This window comes from Penicillium bovifimosum (genome assembly GCF_028826915.1).
Source record: "Penicillium bovifimosum strain IBT 22155 chromosome Unknown utg000001l_segment0_segment0, whole genome shotgun sequence".
In the NCBI taxonomy this organism is placed as follows: Eukaryota; Fungi; Ascomycota; class Eurotiomycetes; order Eurotiales; family Aspergillaceae; genus Penicillium; species Penicillium bovifimosum.
The window spans coordinates 2,510,223-2,530,262 of NW_026622710.1; the positions used below are offsets into that span (position 1 = coordinate 2,510,223).

At 52.0% G+C, this 20,040-nt stretch overlaps 7 protein-coding genes across 7 annotated transcripts; 6 read left to right on the forward strand and 1 right to left on the reverse strand.

Moving 5' to 3' along the window:
• Positions 1–262: 262 nt before the first annotated feature.
• On the reverse strand, positions 263–4,486 carry N7515_000960 (chromatin-binding exonuclease XRN1; the record flags this gene model as incomplete). Its single annotated transcript, XM_056661704.1, has 3 exons — positions 263–742; positions 853–2,738; positions 2,797–4,486. The coding sequence occupies 3 exons, from the start codon at positions 4,484–4,486 to the stop codon at positions 263–265; spliced, it is 4,056 nt and encodes a 1,351-aa protein (XP_056526870.1).
• Positions 4,487–4,991: 505 nt separating this feature from the next.
• Positions 4,992–6,607, forward strand: N7515_000961 (WD repeat RBAP46/RBAP48/MSI1 family protein; the record flags this gene model as incomplete). The annotated part of the gene is made up of 5 exons (XM_056661705.1): positions 4,992–5,133; positions 5,200–5,305; positions 5,362–5,823; positions 5,885–6,370; positions 6,433–6,607. The coding sequence occupies 5 exons, from the start codon at positions 4,992–4,994 to the stop codon at positions 6,605–6,607; spliced, it is 1,371 nt and encodes a 456-aa protein (XP_056526871.1).
• A 546-nt stretch (positions 6,608–7,153) lies between these two features.
• Positions 7,154–8,365, forward strand: N7515_000962 (GTP cyclohydrolase I; the record flags this gene model as incomplete). Its single annotated transcript, XM_056661706.1, has 4 exons — positions 7,154–7,428; positions 7,498–7,631; positions 7,700–8,004; positions 8,063–8,365. 4 exons carry the CDS (start codon positions 7,154–7,156, stop codon positions 8,363–8,365), a joined length of 1,017 nt encoding a protein of 338 aa, XP_056526872.1.
• Positions 8,366–9,988: 1,623 nt separating this feature from the next.
• Positions 9,989–12,149, forward strand: N7515_000963 (uncharacterized protein; the record flags this gene model as incomplete). The annotated part of the gene is made up of 2 exons (XM_056661707.1): positions 9,989–10,766; positions 10,939–12,149. The coding sequence occupies 2 exons, from the start codon at positions 9,989–9,991 to the stop codon at positions 12,147–12,149; spliced, it is 1,989 nt and encodes a 662-aa protein (XP_056526873.1).
• Positions 12,150–14,260: 2,111 nt separating this feature from the next.
• N7515_000964 (uncharacterized protein) lies at positions 14,261–15,091 on the forward strand (the record flags this gene model as incomplete). The annotated part of the gene is made up of 1 exon (XM_056661708.1): positions 14,261–15,091. The coding sequence occupies one exon, from the start codon at positions 14,261–14,263 to the stop codon at positions 15,089–15,091; it is 831 nt and encodes a 276-aa protein (XP_056526874.1).
• An 863-nt stretch (positions 15,092–15,954) lies between these two features.
• N7515_000965 (putative protein kinase) lies at positions 15,955–17,641 on the forward strand (the record flags this gene model as incomplete). The annotated part of the gene is made up of 2 exons (XM_056661709.1): positions 15,955–17,399; positions 17,458–17,641. 2 exons carry the CDS (start codon positions 15,955–15,957, stop codon positions 17,639–17,641), a joined length of 1,629 nt encoding a protein of 542 aa, XP_056526875.1.
• A 1,170-nt stretch (positions 17,642–18,811) lies between these two features.
• Positions 18,812–19,911, forward strand: N7515_000966 (eukaryotic translation initiation factor 4E; the record flags this gene model as incomplete). Its single annotated transcript, XM_056661710.1, has 3 exons — positions 18,812–18,846; positions 18,909–19,658; positions 19,716–19,911. The coding sequence occupies 3 exons, from the start codon at positions 18,812–18,814 to the stop codon at positions 19,909–19,911; spliced, it is 981 nt and encodes a 326-aa protein (XP_056526876.1).
• Positions 19,912–20,040: the final 129 nt, after the last annotated feature.

The following is a 20,040-nucleotide window of genomic DNA, read 5'->3' on the forward strand; positions in this document are numbered from 1 at the left end:
TACAACATATCTTCCACGATGGAGTAGGACATTAGGATCTTGTGAGTGTTCGTTTATATCCGAAAAAGACACCCGAGCCACGAATCCGAGTTCCAAAGCTTTGATTTCTATACCATCAGGTATTCATTCATCTCCTGCAGATATAAACGCGGCCTCGGCATAATTGTCCAGACTGAGCAAATATCTAAAGCTTTCATTTACAAACAAGGCGGATCCAATCAATTCGTCTCATCATATGCTCCCTCGAAATCCATTTCCTTCACTAGGCATTGACCTGCGGCGAACCCCGCCCACGACCGCCCCTGCCACGACCGCGGCCACGGCCACGGCCTCGATCGATCCCTTGCGGCGGTGGAACCCGACTGTAGTTCTGCGGACGGAAATCAGGGTTGTTTTGGACAACACCTTCATTGGGGTCACCGTTTTCCATCGGGATATATCCGCCTCGGCCGCCCCCACGACCTCCACGACCACCACGGGGACCACGGGGAGCGCCGCTGCCGTTATTGTGGGGACGGAAAGGGAGAGTCGTTGGTTGCCCGTTGTTGAATGCCCCACGGCCTCCACGTCCGGCTCCATCAAGTTGTCCGGCGACGACTCCCCTGAAGGAGCCTCTAAGGGGCGGAGGAACAGGTGCGTTCCTCAGTTGTCCCTCTCCGTGGGGACCCATGGGGGCACCGTATCCGGCAACGGTCAGGGAGTCTGCGCCTGCTGGGTTTGCTGGGTAGCGGCAGCACGGGAACTGGTGATAAGTTGTCGGTTGGTGAGGTTCAGAACGGAAGATGCCAAGACGGTCTGGCCACGGAACGGCGAGCAACGATGATTCAAATCCGTGCCACTCAAGAAGCATACATCAAAGACAACATCGAGCAGAAGGGTTCTCGGGGTTCTAGTGAGGCCGACAACAGTGCCACGGGTAGCAATTGGCACTTTCCCAGAATCCTGAGCATACACAACGCGGTCGCCAAGCTTGAAGGTTTGGTTTCCGAGACGGTGCTCGACATCGGCAGGCCGAAGGAGGGCGCTACGTGGCACGCGCTGAACCTTCTTCGGGTGCATCTCCGGCTGGGCGAGATTGAGACGATCAGCGTCCTGCTCAATCAACATCACGATTTCCGAGTCAAGTTGCTCAGCGTCCAGAGGGACTCGCTCGAAGTTCTTAGCTTGTACAGAACTGAGCCAATCCTTGATCTCCTTCATTTTGAGGGAAGCAATCTCCTCAGGGTAAAAGTCGGTCGGAGAATAACGGTCGTTCTGAGGGTTGCGCTGGATGCCAGCAATGAACTCGGGGAAGTTGATCATGTATTGTTGAATCAGTTCCACTGCCTTCTGGCTAAATTCCCAGCCAGATTCTCCTCGACGGGAGTACCCAAGCACTTTCTGTTGTCTTGCCTGGAATTTCAAGTTGAGACCGAGGTTTGCGCGCTGATTTTCAATATCGACAGTGAAAGAGGAGGTGATCTTAGCGAGTACCAGAGGGTTGAGGCGAAGACTGCGTGCAACAGCGTACGAAGGCATGTAAGGACAAAGCTGCTCTGCAGCCCTGACGCGCTCTCGACCGAAATCTGGCTCTCGGCCTTTCAGAGCCGCGATCAATCCATTCACCTTTCCGCCTTCGTGTCCGCTAACATACACGGGTCTTCCATAATTGAAGTCACCCAGGAAGAAGGCACGGGAACCCTCGGGGAATTCCTCTTCAATGGGGAGTGCTGCCCGTTCAATGAAACGCTCGTCTGGGTTGATCACATCATCAACCACCACCTGGAGAGCATAGTCCGTCTCTTGACCGGGAATCTCGGCAAACTCTTTGATAGTGGCGCCATCATCTGTCTTGGCCATTCCCTTCAGGAGTTGAATATGAACCATGGATTCGACGTCTCCAATGATAATTGCCAAGCGTTTGCTATAGGCGCTCTCAATCTTGTTCGCCTTTCTCTTCCATTGCTCGATTTGTTGAGGAGTGTGGGGAATAGACACGGGGTGTTGCTCTCCTGGGGGCAGGATATAATCAAATAGCTCGTCCGAGACGCGAACCACAAGAGCCTCTTGCAAGAATGGGTAGCCAACGTGAACACGCTTCCCAAGCTTTGACTTAGCCAGCTCAATGCTTGACCGGCTGCCCGGGTCAAGGAGTGTGATAACCTGGCTCTCGTTGCGGCTGTCTTGCTGGAAAACACAGACTCCATGGAAGCCCAATTGCCCATGGTGGGGGAGCGTCTTGATGCTAGGGAAGCCAGCGAGCGCTGCTTCGCCCAAGTGGACGCCGTCCATCAGGCCAGCATAAGGAACCAATCCATCCATGACGGGGAGATCAAAGAGATTCTCAATGCAATGGCAATTCGGGAGGTCGGGGAACACACCAGGCATTGAAGATGGGTAGACGAAATTTACATCTGAAGAATAGGTGAATTTGAGGCAGGCCCCAAAGGTGTTTCTTTCTTTTTCATCTGCAGTGAGTTGGTTCTCTTTCGTTTTCAGCGCAGCCAACAGTCTCTTTTCGTCAATGAATGGGATCTTCACAACAGCCTCCCATTCCATCTTCTTTCCGTTCATGTCAAGATCGAAATCACGAGGGTAGAAATCGTAGATTGGGGATTCGGGCGAGGTCATCAAGTCCCAGTAAGCAGTAGGCACGATCTTCTTGCTGCGATCTGGAAGGACACCCATAAGCTGGTCGAACGGCCGGAAAGGCTGACCCAACTTGAAATTCATGTCTGCGTCGAGACCATCATTCACATCTGTTCCACGGTCAGCAACTAAAACTCACCCTAAAAAGAGAAGTGGAAAACTACTAACCTGAGATCATAGGGGCATAGTGGTACTCAAAGAACCAGGGCCATGATGCAATGCCACGGTAGTAATAGAACAACACCCATTGAAGCCCTTGCACGTAATTTCGTGCCAGTTTCCGCATCTCCTCCTTGTTTTCGAGGCCCCAGCCAAACTTGGTTCGGTAATATTTATCTTTCCACGCCAGGAACTTGGCGTCATACTTCTCGCGAGCAGCTTTCTCAGCTTCCTCGGCCGTCATCTCCTGGACTTTGGCCTTCTCATACTTTCGGATTATACGCTGAACAGCAACCGACGCTTCCTCATCCTCCTCGTCGTCTTCGCTGTCACCCTGGGTCGGAGGCAACGAAAGCCTCATGAAGCGATCACCATTCTCATTATCAATCGAAGACCAGGACAGCCGGAGGTCATCCGCGAGATGTTCGACAAAAGTACGGTCACGAGCTGGTAAAGTAGGAGGAAGGTCAAGAGGCTCCGCGGCCTTGTCAGACCGGTTCAGAACGTACTTCTTGATCGTCTTCAGGAGCTCTTTCTGAGACGCAGTGAGGGTAAGCTCCTTCGGCTTCTGCTGCGACACTGAATCAGTGTCCGCGTTCTTCTTCGATTTCAGCCATTGGGCATCAGAATTTTCAGCCTCAAAGAATCGGTATTCCACCGAACTTAGTGCCGTCACGAGCATGCCCAACCGTTGCACATTAATAACGCCCTGCTCGTTGATATAGCCGCCCATCTTCGGCAGCACCTCCTTGTAGAGTTTGAACATAAGGGCAAGAGCGCCCTCATTGATATGTAAATTGGGCAAATTTGGCAAGAAATCGTTTCCGACGAAGAATGCCATGAGAATGAAGTCGTCAATGACACGCTCCATATCGAATGGGAAATCCAGAACGCCTTCCTGTTTAAGCTCTTGGAACTCTAATTCCAAATACTCCCGGACCACGCTCAGATGCAACAAATAAAAGTTTTGATGTTCGAGTTCTTTGGGTTTCTTCGAAACTTGGCGACCAAAGGTCACTTCCTCTCTGAGAAGGCAGAAGTGAGGGTCGTGGCTGAGAAGACCCAGCATAATTAGGTCAGCATCCAATCCATAAAGACAATGGCGAACGTTTGATTCATAGTCAGGCTGCGCTTTCGAGCAGCGAATGTATTCCATAATCTTGTGCTCGCCTTCTCCGGGAACCTCGTGGCCAGACAAAACGATTTCCACGCCTTGCCAGTCTGTGTCCTCGGAGATCTTCTTGTTGATGAAATATTTGAGTTGTTTCGTCAATTTCTGCATGAACTCGGTACCCGGTGTGATACAGTTGCTGTCAAAGGCATCTTCCTTTGGCATCTCCAAACCCTGCTGAATCGCCTTCTCCTTTGCAGTCTCTGCATCCAAGGCAGTTCGGAACCGACGGGCACGTTGTTGATTCATCTTGGCGCGAGGTGCTACACCATCAACCGCCATGTAGAACAGCTTCTTGGGTTTGATCTTGCCAAACAGATGTTCGATATAATTGAAGATTGCGATGAACATTTGATCCTCTGTCATACGAAACGTCGGAGAATCGCTGTCACTATGCGTACAATTGTGAATGATGCCGTTCATGTCAAGATATAGACTGTCGAACTCGGGTATCCGGCTCTCTGCGATCAGCATCGAGATTGATGGATATCGCTCGCTCAGCCATCGGAAGAATTTCGGGACACCCATGATGAAAAGCGGGTTTATTCCAAACTAATGGGCTCGGAGGGGAAAAGTGGGAGGGTATTTATCGTAAGAGTTGTTTGGGTGTGTAGAGGGGCACTCGTAACGGATCGAAATGAGAGAGAATTGTGAGGAAAGGCAAGATCGTCCAGTGAATAGCCTTGGAAGATATATTGTGCCGAAGAATGTGGTTGTTATTCAAGGCAAATGATGAAAGATCCGGGGTAAGAGGGTCAAACAAAGGACAATAATGTAAACGCTCAAGGCAGATGTCTAAGAGGCAAGACGAGGTGTCCCCACGATTGAACGTTGAAGAGTCAATCCAAGCTATTCACCGCCCACTTAATTAGGGTTAGCGCCTCTCCCGGCCCTCATTAACGCGATGAATGCGCGTCGGTAGCTTCTCTCCGCCTACTGTTTCGCACTCACCCTCTAAGTGGTTCAAGTTACCTTGTACCCGTCAATTCAAGACTTCCTTCGATTACACGATCGCAAATCACAATGGATCCCTATGACGATGATGCTGGTGACTATTCACAAACTTGCGCGCCGCTGGAAATCTCGATCTAACCAAGGTGTAGGTGCTGGCGATGACCACGAGAAAGATCAGGACCAGGAGCAGGATCATGCCGATGAAAAGGCTATCAATGAAGGTAAGCCTCCATATGTCTCTAATTCTGTCAAGTTTTGTCATTATTAATGCTAACTACCGCGGGCAGAGTACAAAACCTGGAAGAAGAATGCGCCATTCCTCTATGATATGATCCTGAGTACGGCATTAGAATGGCCAACTCTTACTACTCAGTGGCTTCCAGATAAGCAAGAGTACGCTCCAAAATCCCACCTGGCTCATTCATCACCCTAACATGGCCACTCATCAGAGTCCCCGATAAGAACTACTCAACCCACCGTCTTCTCATTGGCACACATACCACCGGCGACGCGCAAAACTATCTCCAGATTGCCCAGGTGCAACTTCCGAATCCTAATACCCCAAATCCGGAAGACTACGACGAAGATAGGGGAGAGATTGGTGGGTATGGCGCGGGCTCAAAGAAGGCCCAGGTGGAAATCAAGTTCAACATTGTTCAGAAGATTGATCACAAGGGCGAAGTTAACAAAGCCCGGTATCAGCCACAGAATCCTAATATCATTGCCACCATGTGCACAGATGGTCGAGTGATGATCTGGGATCGCTCAAAGCATCCTAGCTTGCCGACTGGCACAGTGAACCCTCAGATGGAACTCCTGGGCCATGAAGCCGAAGGCTTCGGGCTTAGCTGGAACCCCCACGTTGCTGGCCACCTTGCAACGGGAAGTGAGGATAAGACTGTCCGACTCTGGTAAGCAGACACAACAACATTTGGATTTGACTGGAATAGCAGCTCATCAATCGCACCACAGGGACATCACTACATACACCAAGGGCAACAAGGCAGTCCGACCGAGTCGCACTTTCACTCACCATACCTCGATCGTCAATGATGTTCAGCATCATCCCCTGCACTCCTCTCTCATTGGAACTGTCTCCGATGATATCACGCTCCAAATCCTTGATACCCGCCAGGAGGATTCCACTCGTGCGGCTGCTTCGGCCGAGGGCCAGCACCGCGATGCCATCAACTCTATTTCCTTCAATCCCGCCTCAGAGACGATTCTTGCCACCGGTTCCGCCGATAAGACTATCGGTATCTGGGATCTACGTAATCTCAAGTCGAAGCTCCACTCATTGGAGGGCCACACCGATTCGGTGCAATCCATCGCATGGCATCCGTTCGAGGAGTCGGTTCTGGCAAGTTCCAGCTACGACCGCAAGATCATGTTCTGGGACCTCAGCCGAGCGGGCGAGGAGCAAACCCCCGAGGATGCTCAAGATGGACCACCAGAACTGTAAGTTATCCCCGGTTTCTGTAAACAATGGTGTTAGATCATTAGCTGACATTGCTCTCTAGGCTGTTCATGCACGGTGGGCACACTAACCGTATCTCGGACTTCAGCTGGAACCTTAGCGACCCCTGGGTCCTCTGCTCGGCTGCTGAGGACAACCTGCTGCAGGTATGGAAGGTGGCAGATGCAATCGTGGGCAAGGATCTGGAAGATGTTCCCACAGATGACATCGAGGCATAATCAATTTTGTTGGGCTTTCAGGTGTCGAACCAGCCATCGGCCTAGTGGGTGTTCCTTTAGTCTTCAGGATGGGTGGATTAGGTCACTCAAAGCATCAATTCGGCTGATATCCATATGGTCATTGTCCTTATGTTGGTATTACACAGTAGACGGTACTGCACGTGTGGCCAGCCCACTAAATATTAATACACCAACTAGTTACGAATCAAGTAATGTGATGTATACCATTAAAATAGACCAAGCCAAGTAGTACTCCGTAGACAGATGTGATCTCTGCATGTCGTACGACATCCAAAGCTCCTGCATCGGCCCCGTTATCCCGTTATCTCCAGTCGCCGCGGGGGCTGATCATGTCATCGTCAGCTGACGCTGATTGGATGTGACTGGTGGGGGCGGATGAGGAGGAGGGGAAAAGAAAGAGTTAGCGTTATTTGCAGAAAAAAAAAGTGATTCATACTGTGAATGTTCATATTATTTTCATTCACTTTTTCTGTGGCATCTAAGTAATATCTTATACTCAATCAGTCTTGTTGACGCCTCTTCATTATGGGTTCCGGTTCACCTCCGAGCTCTAAGCCCTCAGCTATTCCGTCCCACATGCTGAACGGTAGCTCCCCGCTTCAGCGTACAACAGGCACCCGTGATGCTCGTGAGCGCGAGAGTCTGAACTCGTCCATTCGTTCTTCATTTGAACCTCGAATTCCTCTTCAATTCGAAGCTCTCGAGACCAACACGGCAACTGGGGGCGTAACCGAGGTCGGAGCCACCGCTCAGTCCACTTCCAGCGCTTCCGTGCCCATTCGCAATGTGGTGCCGGTGCGGTATGTTTACAGTGATCTCAATGTTCCAGCGAGCTTTCTACTCCACTGTTTGCTAATTTTACCCTGAAGCCCTACTTTGAATGATCCTCCCCGCGATCCGCGGGATGAGGGCGGCCCATTGACCCCTCCGGCCACCGTCAGCCGTCCGGCTAGTCCCTACACATTGAACCCACCGATCGATTTCGACGGTCTCAGCTGGCCTTGTAAGTAATGGCTCTTGCATTATACAAAGCCACCCTATCAATCACATGTGTCTAATCAATTTAAACAGGCCCCGGAACCAGAGAGCGGAAGGAGGCGACACCGGAGGAGACCGAACAACGACTTGAGAAGCTGTCCGGAGCTATCCGCACAATTCTCGAATGCATCGGTGAGGATCCCGAGAGGGAAGGGCTTCGTGAAACACCCGAGCGATATGCCAAGGCCATGCTTTACTTCACTAAGGGTTACGAGGAGAACGTTCGGGACTTGGTCAACGGCGCTGTCTTCCACGAGGATCATGATGAGTTGGTCATCGTCAAGGACATTGACGTCTTTTCACTTTGCGAACACCACATGGTACCATTCACTGGAAAGGTAAGATTTGTCACACATGTTCATTTGGTATGACGACATTTAATCTAACCACCTATAGATGCACATCGGATATATCCCTGACCGTCGTGTTCTCGGCCTGTCAAAATTGGCTCGCCTCGCAGAGATGTTCTCCCGCAGACTCCAGGTCCAGGAGCGTTTAACCAAGCAAGTTGCGCTAGCGATTTCCGAGGTTCTCAAGCCTCGCGGCGTCGCTGTCGTCATGGAATCTTCCCACCTCTGCATGGTCATGCGCGGTGTGCAAAAGGTTAACAGCACGACGACCACCAGTTGTATGCTGGGATGCATGCGGTCCAGTGCCAAGACTCGTGAAGAGTTCTTGACTCTGTTGAACCGGCGATAGTGACACATTATATTCAACTGCCCAAACCCAAGAAAGGGTGTTGATTTACGGATTCTCGGAGTTTTGGCGGCGACCTTTCAACAGGTTTTGGATGGGTTTGACTTTTAACTTTACATGTTCAGCGTGGATCGGTGTTCCCCTTGTTCTCTTCTCTTGTTTCGATTCTTCTGCATATACTTGGGCAAATACTCGTCTCAGTATTTGGCCACATTCCTTTGTCGTTGCAATTCCCTTCTTGGGAAGATTGTTTTATCGGATATGCAGATGCCTGCTTCCTCGGCTCGTGACGGGCCAGAGGAAGTAACGTCCATCGTCCCCTTTCCCCTACGCCCTAAAATACTAACACACCCTCTCAAGAGGCCTTCGCTGTACAGCCTATGAATCTCTCTATGGCAACGGCAAGGCTGTTTCAACACTTGATCCCATGCCGCTAACGAACATATCAATTGGATTACATGGGAATTGTCGTGTTCGATTTACGTATTAGAACCAATGTACACTTTCTTTCCTGATACTCGTGTTCTCGCCCAAGTCGAAGTCCAAAGCTCTGTCATTGCGGTATTAACCTACAGTTCACTTAATGCAAAAATCTGGTATTGATGGATCCCCAGAGAAGCTAGGGAGGTCATCCTGATCGAAGCACCTGCCAGACGGGAGTCGAGGTCGCTTATGTCGGCGACGACAGCGTTGACGCCTCAGCCGGCCCATCACCTATTGCACGATGCAATGACTCGTGTTGCCCACGGCGATGCCCTCAAGTCCGATGGCATTGGCAACGATGTCATCCGGGTCTCGGCCGGCCAATCACGGCCTATCTCAACATGCCCGACACAGGTTACTGAGGCGATAGCGCAACACACGTATTGTCGACGGCGACGGCGACGGCGACGGCAGACACATACACGTCCGTATTTACCATAAATAAATCTCTCCCTCGGAACCTTTTCTCTCTCTCTCTTCCTCTTCCCTCTCCATTCGCCTTCCATTCTCCCGTCTACCCATTACATTCATCTGCTTCTTCTGCCTCTGCCATTCCTATCTCTTGCCTGCTGGCTTTTCTCCGATACATCTACGCTCACTCTGCGGTCTATCAGTCGTCTCTGCTCGCGGTTCATTGCGAATCTGAACCGTAAAGTGACGTGCCTAGGGACTCTGTGTGGACGCTTTGCGTGTCACATCAACGACACCTTCTCTTCTCTATTGAACTTCTGTAAGTCCAAACTGACAGCCCTATCGAACTACAGGATACATCACGTTAAGAGGTCGATACTGTTGCTGCGGCTACGTGCATTGCCTCTTCATTGTTTGAGCCCATGACCTTTTCATCTATGATCTGACTTGTGTGTTTGTTCTCGTCCTAATGAAGGTGTCACTAACTCGTTCGGTTGGCAGAACAAAAACATTTAAAAAAAAGGATAAAGCAAATCAAAGCAAAAGAACCAAAAAAAGAGCAACCAGCATTCTAGCCTGTGTCCTTTCGATCCAATATCCTGGATTGAGACTCTAGCCAGACTACATTCAAGGTATGTCGAATGTGTTTGCTCATGTCAAAAGCGAGACTGGCTGACCTGGTATGGCATCAAAAGCTTTTGAACCAGTAAAGGCCAATCGCTACCGAACAGAATGAAGGACCACGCCGAGGCCCTTCCCTCTCATGAGGTGTCAGATGCTTCTGCCCAAGACGAGGTTGCTGACTCCCCTACCCAAGTCGGCAACACCGGTGCCCAAGAGCCTAGGCGCCCAGAAGGAACATCTGAGCCTCAGATACACGGGTTCATGCTAGGGGGCGCTTGGCGAAGGACCGAGGCCCGGCAAGATACTGCACAAAGGATCAGTGACTCCCCCTCTGCGGGTGAGCGACCTAACAGCCCGTTGGCTCAGCCCGAACAGGGGCCACAGCCAGCCTCGACGGGCGAACAATCGTCAAGTCGCACTCAAGATACAGTAGCTAGATCCTCTGCGAGACCACATGTGGACTATGAGACAGGAGCTGTTGAACCTTTCCCACTGTCTTATTACGCCCGTCCACCCGAAAGTTACCTTCGCATCAACCCGCACAGGTCTTCCCCCGGCACTCTGCTTAATCCCACTATGCGAACGACCTTAGGTCTGAACCCGCTCAGGCCTTTCCCAGGCCCGCAGGATCCTTCCGTTGTTCCAGGACCGGCAGCGTCTGCAGTCTCAGGCGCACAAAGCTCCTCAGCCACACCCACGGAGGCCTCAAACCCATTCAGTGATCCTCCGAGGCCTTCCGCGCCTGATCCATTCCCTGGGCGTGGAATTCCCTACAGTCCACGGGGCATGCTTCAAGCATGGCTCATCCGACAGCAGCGGCTAGCTGGCATTCCTGAAACAATGCTTCGGCCCATGGGAACTGCCCACAGGCCCCCCGCCAGCCACCGTAGACCTCCTCGGTCCATTTTCGACGCTGAGGGGGGGCCACATCATCCAAATGAGGACGGCCCAATTCCGGGGTACCATGCCTCCTCTACCTGGTTTCCCTTGGATAAGGCCCATCACTCGGGACTCCTCTCACGCATCCACTCAGCCTTCTGCGTCTTCGCAGAACTTAGGCCCCGCGCCGCCCGCTCCTGGCGCGACTGGTGACCCTGTGCCGCCTAGTATCGGCTCTGCTTCTGTCTCGGAGGCAGTTCGATCCAACCTTCTGGTCACTCCAGGTCCCCATGCTTTCGGTCAAGAGTCCGATCCAGACTCTCCGGATCCTGGTTCATCCCCCACGTCATCCGGACTTATATCTGCTCCTATCTCGGAGTCAGATTTCTCGGGGTCGGATTCAGATGACTCTCTGGTTGCTCCAAGCTCCCCTGATTCTGATCACCTGGCTGTCCCAGGCTCTCCTACCGAAAACCCGCTTGATGATCCCGACCTGACGATTACAGGCTTGGATACTGCTAGAGATTTTGCTCCTGCTGAAGGCCCGCAGGATGCTTCTAATCTGCCGACTGCTGGTTCGGACCATGGACCGGGTCCCAGTAGCACTTCCAGCCAACCGGCTGCTTCAGACTATGCTCCTGCCCGAGAGTCACAGGGTGCCTCCAATGTGTCGACTTCAGGTTCGGATAATGCTCCAGGCTCTGTTGTTACTTCTGACTTGCCGGCTGCTCTGGATCCAGCTTCAAGATCAGATGAAGTTACTCTGGCTTCGCCTTCTGTGCCGATAGTAGGATCAGAGAATCCGAGCCAGCATGTTGCGCAGAGTCTTTCGGCAGACTACGCCCCTGATCCTCGTCTGATAGCCCTCTTGCAACCTCTTAGGCTGCATGCCACCGGAGAACCAGATTCGCCTGCTATGCAGGACTCACCACCAGAAAGCGGTGCGCATGAAAACAGGGAGACTGCTAGACTTCACCTTCAGTCGCGAGAACGAAACGCATCGTTCATCGTGCTCAATCGCACTGATGCTGACTCGATCAGTTCACAGGAAGCCGGTTCGCAGGAAGCCGGTTCGCAGGAAGCCAGTTCTCGGGAAGCCAGTTCTCGGGAAGCCAGTTCTCAGGACGATCTCGGGGTGGAGACGTCCTCCATCGAATCACAGGGTTCAGAAGATATTCCGAATCCGATTCCCTCTCCCATACCAGATGGGGCTCTGGCTCCCAGCCCCTCGCTTGCATCAGCAGAGGGAGGTGCGAGCGCTAACGCCTCTCCTGGCGAGACTTCGGAGACCAGCGGCGGATTGCCTGTTACATTCGTTTGGGCACAGGACGATGAAGATCAGCCCAGACAGCGTTTCGTCATTGATGGAACGGACGATGGGCTTATCTAAAGATCCGGGGATATTTATGTATGAGTACTCACTTGCAACCATTGATGTATGAGTATGGGTATGAGTATTCACTTGCAACGACGCTTACTTCGTGGGCGTCCCGGGATTGCAACTTGCAAGGTGAGAGCTTTATCGACCTTTATTGGTGAAGTTGTTAGAGTACTGTAGTACATAGTGTATCGAATGAATATGTGTGATTACCACCCTTCTTTCTGTCTTGACTCTACAAAATGTAGGAGGTGTCGAATGGATGTGGCCTGTCAGTGTAAGTTGTAACTACTAACTACTACAACATCACATGACCGCATGTGACCCCACGCTCAGTTCCGAACTTCCGGTAACTTGGAACTTCGACGGTTCGACCTGCCCATGACATCAACCTACTCCCCTACATCTTAATTCCCCGCCTATTCTACGCGGTGCGCACGCTCCTGTGGACGACGACTAAGAGATGCCGGTTCTGGTAAATCAAAACTTCTTGATTCTCATATGAAATGTTCCGGGTCAGAATGACCGGATGATCGCGTTCCAGCCCATCCCGCTTGATCTCGGCCTAACTTTCAGACCAAGGCCATGGTTCCCCTCCACCCACATCCAGACCCACAGCACAGCACGAGGAGTTGCTTGCTATTAGACTACAAGGTATCAGATTCTGATCCTGGAATTGCGATAAATATTATGAGTGATTGGATTCCCTGAGGGCAGGGCCTAGTCTCTAGCACTTCGCCGACAAGTCGCATTGAGGCTTTGGGAGTTTGCGCACTCTACTTGACATGGGGTGGAACTAGCACTGCTTTTGCGTTCCTTGATGCCTTGGCCATATCGTACTTTGATTTCTCATTTGGTACATTGTTGCCTGCCTTCTCTGTTTGGCTAACCGGCCTGGAAACCCTGGACACTGCCAACATGAACTCGAACCTTCTGTTTGCCGGACTCTGAAGACACAGTTCTCGATGGAGTCGGCTTAGAGCGATCTTGAGTGCAGGGTTTTTGCCCGTGTTTCTTTCACATCATGGCGGTATTTGCCCCCAGATAGTCAATCACCAGTCTATCTGTTGTAAATCACGACGACGGTCACACCAGCACGTACCCATTTGGTTGGTGTGTGACGACTGGGAATCTGGCTGTTGGCCGATCTGCAAACTACGAATCCTCGGAAAACCCCATCGGCCGGATGTGACATTGGACCTCGAAGCTGTTGTCAACAGAGAATTATGGCGGCCTGAACCAGCACAATATTCGAAATGACCAACAGCTACATGATGTCCGGGATGGAGTGGGAAGAAAACGCAACATTGATACGATGGCCTGGCCTGATGATCCGCCGTGGATTTACCCTGTTCACCATGATGCTTCATGGGCGTAGGCCCATCTGGTCTTGTGCAATACGTAGATAGTTCTATTCGCTGGACAAGTCAACACACTCTCAGAGCGACTTTGTCAATATCTGCCAAAAGGTGCCAAAGTGCAGGACAGGCGAGCACAGGGAGGCAATTGGATGTGTATGCCAGCAGCCAGGCTAGCATATTGCTTCTGCAACATCTGGGCATCATCCGATGAGATGATCACGAGATGATCACCTGCTGATCACCCAAGATTCGGCGCAGTTGTCAAAAAGGTCAGGTTGAGAGAAGCTGAAGTATAGACGGGTGCACTTGTCTTCGATAGCTGCATTCCAACCTTCCAGCATCGAATCAAGTTGTAGAGCCGCTCGTGGACCAGTGAGCAACCCCGAGGTGTTATAAATGGGCCCACTGCGAACAAGCTCATCTTTCACAACCAAGTAGTCTCCTTGTTTGCCTGGAAGAGTGAGACGATGTATTAACTAAATTTTAATCGGTGCGTATGCCCCATTCATCCTTCCCCTTGTTTACAACATCCGTCCTTGTTCACCAGTGACTGATAGCGGGTGTGCTTCAGATCCGGAAAAACTTAGGTTCCGAGTCACCCCAAACCCGAAAGACTTCCGCCTGCGATCGCGGACACGCTTGGGCGCCATTACTGACTGCGCCCATCAACCATCATCACCAAGTCAGGTCTCCTTCCAAGAAGTGACCCGGTCGACGTTCTCTGATTTCCCCATTGACTCAGATGCCGTTGGCGAAGTTCACATGGCTGGATCGCGTCGGAGTCCGATCTTGAGAGATCAGTGGAGTGCTGACCCAGACCGTGATCCCCGGGAGAGGGAGAGACGCAGGGGTCGAGGACCAGGCCGTGATAGAGGAGGAAGAAGCAGAGGTCGTGATCGTGGCCGTCCCTACAGGCCCAATAATCGCAATTATGATCGCCCCGGCCGGTCGCCACCACGCGCGTCCCGCTTTGGCCCTGACTTCTCTCATGACTTAGGTGATTTGGCTCCTAGTCGGTCTCCTCCTCGAGGCTCTCCTGGACCCCCTGGCCTTCATAATGGCCGTCGGCGAGACTCAAATATACCGGTGTCTGCAGCCGGCGACTGGAATGCCCGTGCCGGACCTTTTGATAGAGAAGTTCCCGGGCCTCGAAGAGACGAGTCACCAAGTGGTCCCCCATCGAAACGACAAAGGACCCGAAGTCCCTCCACGTATGGCCGCCGGGGCCCCCTCCTCCCCCGCGTTCGAATTATCCCAAATACGTCGAAGGACGGGATCGAAGCCCTTCATTCAAGAAGCGAGGTGGCCGCACGCAGGGTCGTGGCGCTCCGAGACGACGATCACCTCGCCGCGGCCGAGACCGACGCGGTAAGGACCGTCGCCGTCCAGACATCCCGCGCACAGGAAGATCTATATCACCGGGTCAAGAGAGAGGATTTCATCCCTCGCCCGATCGGCGGTCTCGTAGCCGCAGTGGTGACAATTACAGCGACCGTGGATCTCACTATCGGTCAAATTCGAGGCACTCTGTGCGGTCTGCAAACTCGAGATATTCGACATCTCCTCGCAGGTCGAGGCGTGATTCGGAGATGAATATGTCTCGACCAATCCAATCAGTCGTTGATGCTAATGCTCGGTCTCCAACCCCACCGCGCCCTATCCCGAGCTTTGGCTCTGATATCCTTGGTGCCCCGGGGAATCGCTCAGATAACGTGCGGGATGCCATCCCTATGCATGGAATACGCTCTGACGTGAACAATCAGCGACGCCGTCGGCCTTCTCGGCCACAACTTGATACCGGATCCCATGAAACCTCCCCTCACCACGAAATGACAGCCGGCTCATACCACGGTTCGCCGCAGCCGTCCTCACCTTACTCCGCTGAGCGAGATGGTTGGCCCGCTGCCCCTTCACATTCTGGACCTGGGTAAGTTCATATGCTCTCATCTACATTTTACTTTTGAAATCGCGCTAACGTTCGTTAAAGCCAACATTCTCCTTACCGGCAGGATAATTACCAATCACACAACGGAAACTATCATCACAATCAAAGCCATTTCAACGATCCAGGCAATCCTCCTCCACATTCCGGGCCTCCTCACCGGGGTGGTCACTCTGGTGGCGGTCATCGAGGAAACTTTTCGAACCAGGGTCCCGATCAGCGATTTTCCGGTTCGGCCTCTCAGCCATATCACAACGGGCCCTCACAACGCAATGCGAGAGGACATTTCAACAATTTGCAATGGACTGCATCAGGGTCAAGAGGTCGTGGTGGGCAAAATAGCCCTCGCTCGGCACATAATCAACAGTCTCAAACTCCCAATCGCCCACAGTCTCACAATGACCCACATTCACCTCGAACCGGCGACGATAAGGAATATTCAAGGCCGCCTAGCAGGGATTTCCAGGGAAATGAGCACCACGCACAACCCCAATCGAATAACGAAGATCAGTCCATGCCCGCCCCGACCCGCGAAAGAAATGAAACCACGCCTGCAAACAAAGGTGGGAAATTCAGCTTTGCTTTCAAGTCAAAGGCCGCGCCATCTCCAGCTCCGAAGCCGGTACCCGATCTTGCCCAGCGGATGCAGGTCCGCGAGCCAGCTCCTCGCGCTCCCGGGTCAAGCCCTAATCCCCGCAACCGCTTCACCAATGAACCCTTGCCGACATTCAAACCAGAATCACGAGCTGATCGCCGTGACCGGGACCGGGGACGGAACCGGGATCGAGACCGTAGAGATTTCCGGGAGTCTCAAGAATTTCGGGGGCCACGGGAGTTCCCACGGGACCGAAGGGATGATCGCCGGTTCGATCAACGGCGTGACCGTAGACAAGGCGAACGACCCTCAGACAGGGCCCAAGACTGGCAGGATCGCCGCCATGATCCAACGCCAGAACCGCCAAGAGAAAGTCCTCCTCCTACGCAGAAACGGATCCTCACTCGTCCCAAACCTCGGCCCACGCTTCCAGAGGAGTTTGCTAATGCTGAATCTGTGTACTTCCGAAAGCCGGGCAATGAGTCTGTGATCGGCGCTGGGACCTATGGCAAAGTTTTCAAAGGAATTCATGTCTATACCCAGCGCAAGGTTGCTCTCAAGAAGATCCGAATGGAAGGGGAGAAGGATGGTTTCCCTGTCACGGCGGTGCGGGAGATAAAGCTGCTTCAGCATCTTCGGAACCATAACGTCGTTAGCCTCCTCGAGGTCATGGTCGAAAAGAACGAATGTTTCATGGTCTTCGAGTATCTCTCCCATGATCTGACCGGCCTGATCAATCATCCCACCTTCTCTCTCACTCTCTCCCACATGAAAGATCTGGCGAAGCAGATGTTCGAAGGTCTTAATTACCTTCACCATCGGGGTGTCCTTCACCGCGATATCAAAGCAGCCAACATATTGATCAGCAACCGAGGATTGCTGAAATTTGCAGACTTCGGCTTGGCCCGATTCTTCTCCAAGAGCCGACAGCTTGACTATACCAATCGAGTCATCACTATATGGTATCGACCTCCGGAACTTCTCCTGGGTGAGACTCGCTATGGCCCTGCTGTCGATGTGTGGAGCGCCGCATGCGTTTGCATGGAGATGTTCACCAAGAAGGCTGTCTTCCCTGGCGAAGGCGGCGAGTTGAGCCAGATGGACAAATTATACAACGCTCTGGGTACTCCCACTAAGACCGAGTGGCCCGACCTTGTGGAGATGCCTTGGTTCCACCTCATGCGACCGACGGAAAGAAAGAAGCGTGTCTTTGAGGACATGTATCGTGATGTGCTGACAGCTGGCGCGATGGATCTTATTTCGTCCATCTTCCGTTATGATCCCTCTCAGCGCCCGAGTGCTGAGGACGTTCTCAAGCATCCCTACTTCGTATCGGAGGAACCAGCTCCTCAACCACCGATTGAGTACGTATCCCAATTTCTTGCACGGCAACTGATTATAGCTGCTAACCTTTTCCGCCAGATTGGAGCACGTCGAAGGGGACTGGCATGAGTTTGAATCTAAGGCACTTCGCAAATCTCGGCGCGCTGAGTACCAGAACCAAAAGGACCGAGACAAGCGTAAGGCTGATTCCTCGGTGCCTAGCAGTGACCAGGATTCTAAGCGGGTCAAGCCAGATTCCGGTGATCTTACCTCTGCGCGTTAGATGGTTGGCTATTTCTTTTCTTGATCGCTGCGTTATGGCATACTACATGGTCGGTGGAATGGCTTGCATTTACTCTTACGAACCACTACCCTAGCTAGGCATTCAAACTATTCCGGGCTTATTTCTTGTCATATATTGCCTACCTAGTTATTGATCAGGGAAATTTCCAAAATCAAAATCATCTTTCAATGCCCTAGATAAAGCCACCTTGCAGGACTATGAAGTGCGCATAGAACAGGAAAACAACCGATGATAATCTATAACTGACCTGCACAATAAGTTATTAGTCACTTGTAATCAAAAGAGATAGCACAATTCTAGCACATTCAAAGGCTCAGACTTTGCCTGTTGACCGCATGCTCAACCAGCCCGTAAGCCCAAAGGCCCAAAGTAGTACGGGCGGTTGAGACCTAGGTTTACCAGAGAGCTCAAAAGAGTTTCTTCATTGACATGAAAGTGTAGAGATTGGATTGCTATAACGTACCCTAGACTAAGAAAATAAAACAAATATGGAGAAATAAACAATGGGATGTGTCGTCAATCAGGTCATCAACGTTTCATGGGTTGCTCGTAAGCCCTCGTGATGATGGTTTTAGATGCGATAAATTCAATCTCGACACACGCTTCGGAAATGCTAGTGCTGTAAAAGGATGAGACGCCAGCATTGATTTGAGTAGGTGGTCTTGCTGTAAAGAAAGAAAAGAAAAAGAAAAAGAAGAAAAAAACGAATCGAAAGAAAAAGGGAAAAATGGAAAAAAGTCGGTGCGAGCTGCAGGCGAAAGCCTCGCTGATTGGTTAGGAAGCTGCTCCTTCAACTGGCAGTCAAGGTCGAGTCTCCGATTCATCGACCACTTTTCCCTCACTCTCAGATTCCCCCCCCCCCCCTCTATCGATTACTTTTGCTCTCACTATATTCCTTTTCAATCTACTAGACTTGTCCTCCTCATATTCCCCGACTATACTCACGACCTACTTCTATTATTTGTTCACCAGAATCTCCCCGTCAACCCTCTTCGCCTTTGCCAGAATTTCCCATCTCTTTGTCACTATCACTACGTCACTAAGATAAACAACGCTGGCGACTCTTCCCTTTGTGTAACGCTTCTTTCGGTTCCTTTACTTTCCCCCTGATGACCGGGAGTGTCTCGGGCAGTCTTCTCACCCGCCGCGATGGATAATGCAAACTTGTGGACCCGCCGGACAAAGTTCGTCATGTACCCCTCCTCCAACCCCCAGACCATTGCAACTTACAATCTTTGCGTAATAGCTCTTCCAAGTTGTCCCTGTCAACGTCTGGGGATGCCAAAGAAGGTGGCGCCCGTGTTGAACTGCCCCGCCCATCGAAGCGGTTCGGACCTGACAGCTCGCATGGCCGCTCGAATCCATTTAACGCAATATCACCATTATCCGGCGGTGTAGCCTCTCCATCCACCAATGCCTCCTCTGCTTTCGGTCTGGGGTCTGGCGCATTCGCCTCGTTCGGGGCGCCAAAGACACCCGGTGGCACCGAGTTGAAAACACCCGGACGGGAGGTACCCGTGGACCATGACGAGGCCACACGGAAGGCTTTTGATAGCCCTACCGTCTCTGCTCCCGGTGAGCACCCGTTGAAGTCTACGTGGATTGTCTGGTACCGCCCTCCGACACCCAAATACTCCGACTACGAGAAGTCCACCGTGCCGCTCGCTTCGATAAACTCCGTAGAGAGCTTCTGGGCGGTGTACTCTCACCTGAAGCGCCCTTCCCTTCTTCCTACAGTTTCCGACTACCACATCTTCAAGAAGGGCATTCGCCCTGTCTGGGAAGATGAAGCGAACAAGCGGGGTGGTAAGTGGATCGTACGTTTCAAGAAGGGCGTGTCCGATCGATACTGGGAGGACCTCCTCCTGGCTATGGTTGGGGATCAGTTTGCAGAGGCTGGAGACGAGGTCTGCGGTGCTGTGCTGAGCGTCCGAGGTGGCGAGGATGTTCTGAGTGTCTGGACGAGGATCGACGGGGGGCGTAACATCAAGATCAGGTATGTCTTCAATTCCACGGCCTTACCACAAATGCAATCTCTCTAACTTGGCTGCAGAGAAACGATCAAGCGTCTTCTAGCATTCCCGGCAGACACCAACATCATTTGGAAGAGCCACGACGACAGTATCGCACAGCGCTCTGCTATTGACCAGGCTCGCCATGAGAAAGCCGTACCCGGTACAAATCACCAAGATCGGCGGCGTACAAACCAAGACGACTCGGACAAAGCCAAAGTGAACGTGGCCCTATAAACGGATCTAACATGTCAGCCTGGCTTTGGGCCCTGTATAGTAAACCCGAAAAAAAAACTTCATTCACGAATCATTGGGACGCGTTTTGGTCTTAGGGGGGTGGGGCATCGAGGCGAACTCAGCGGTTTG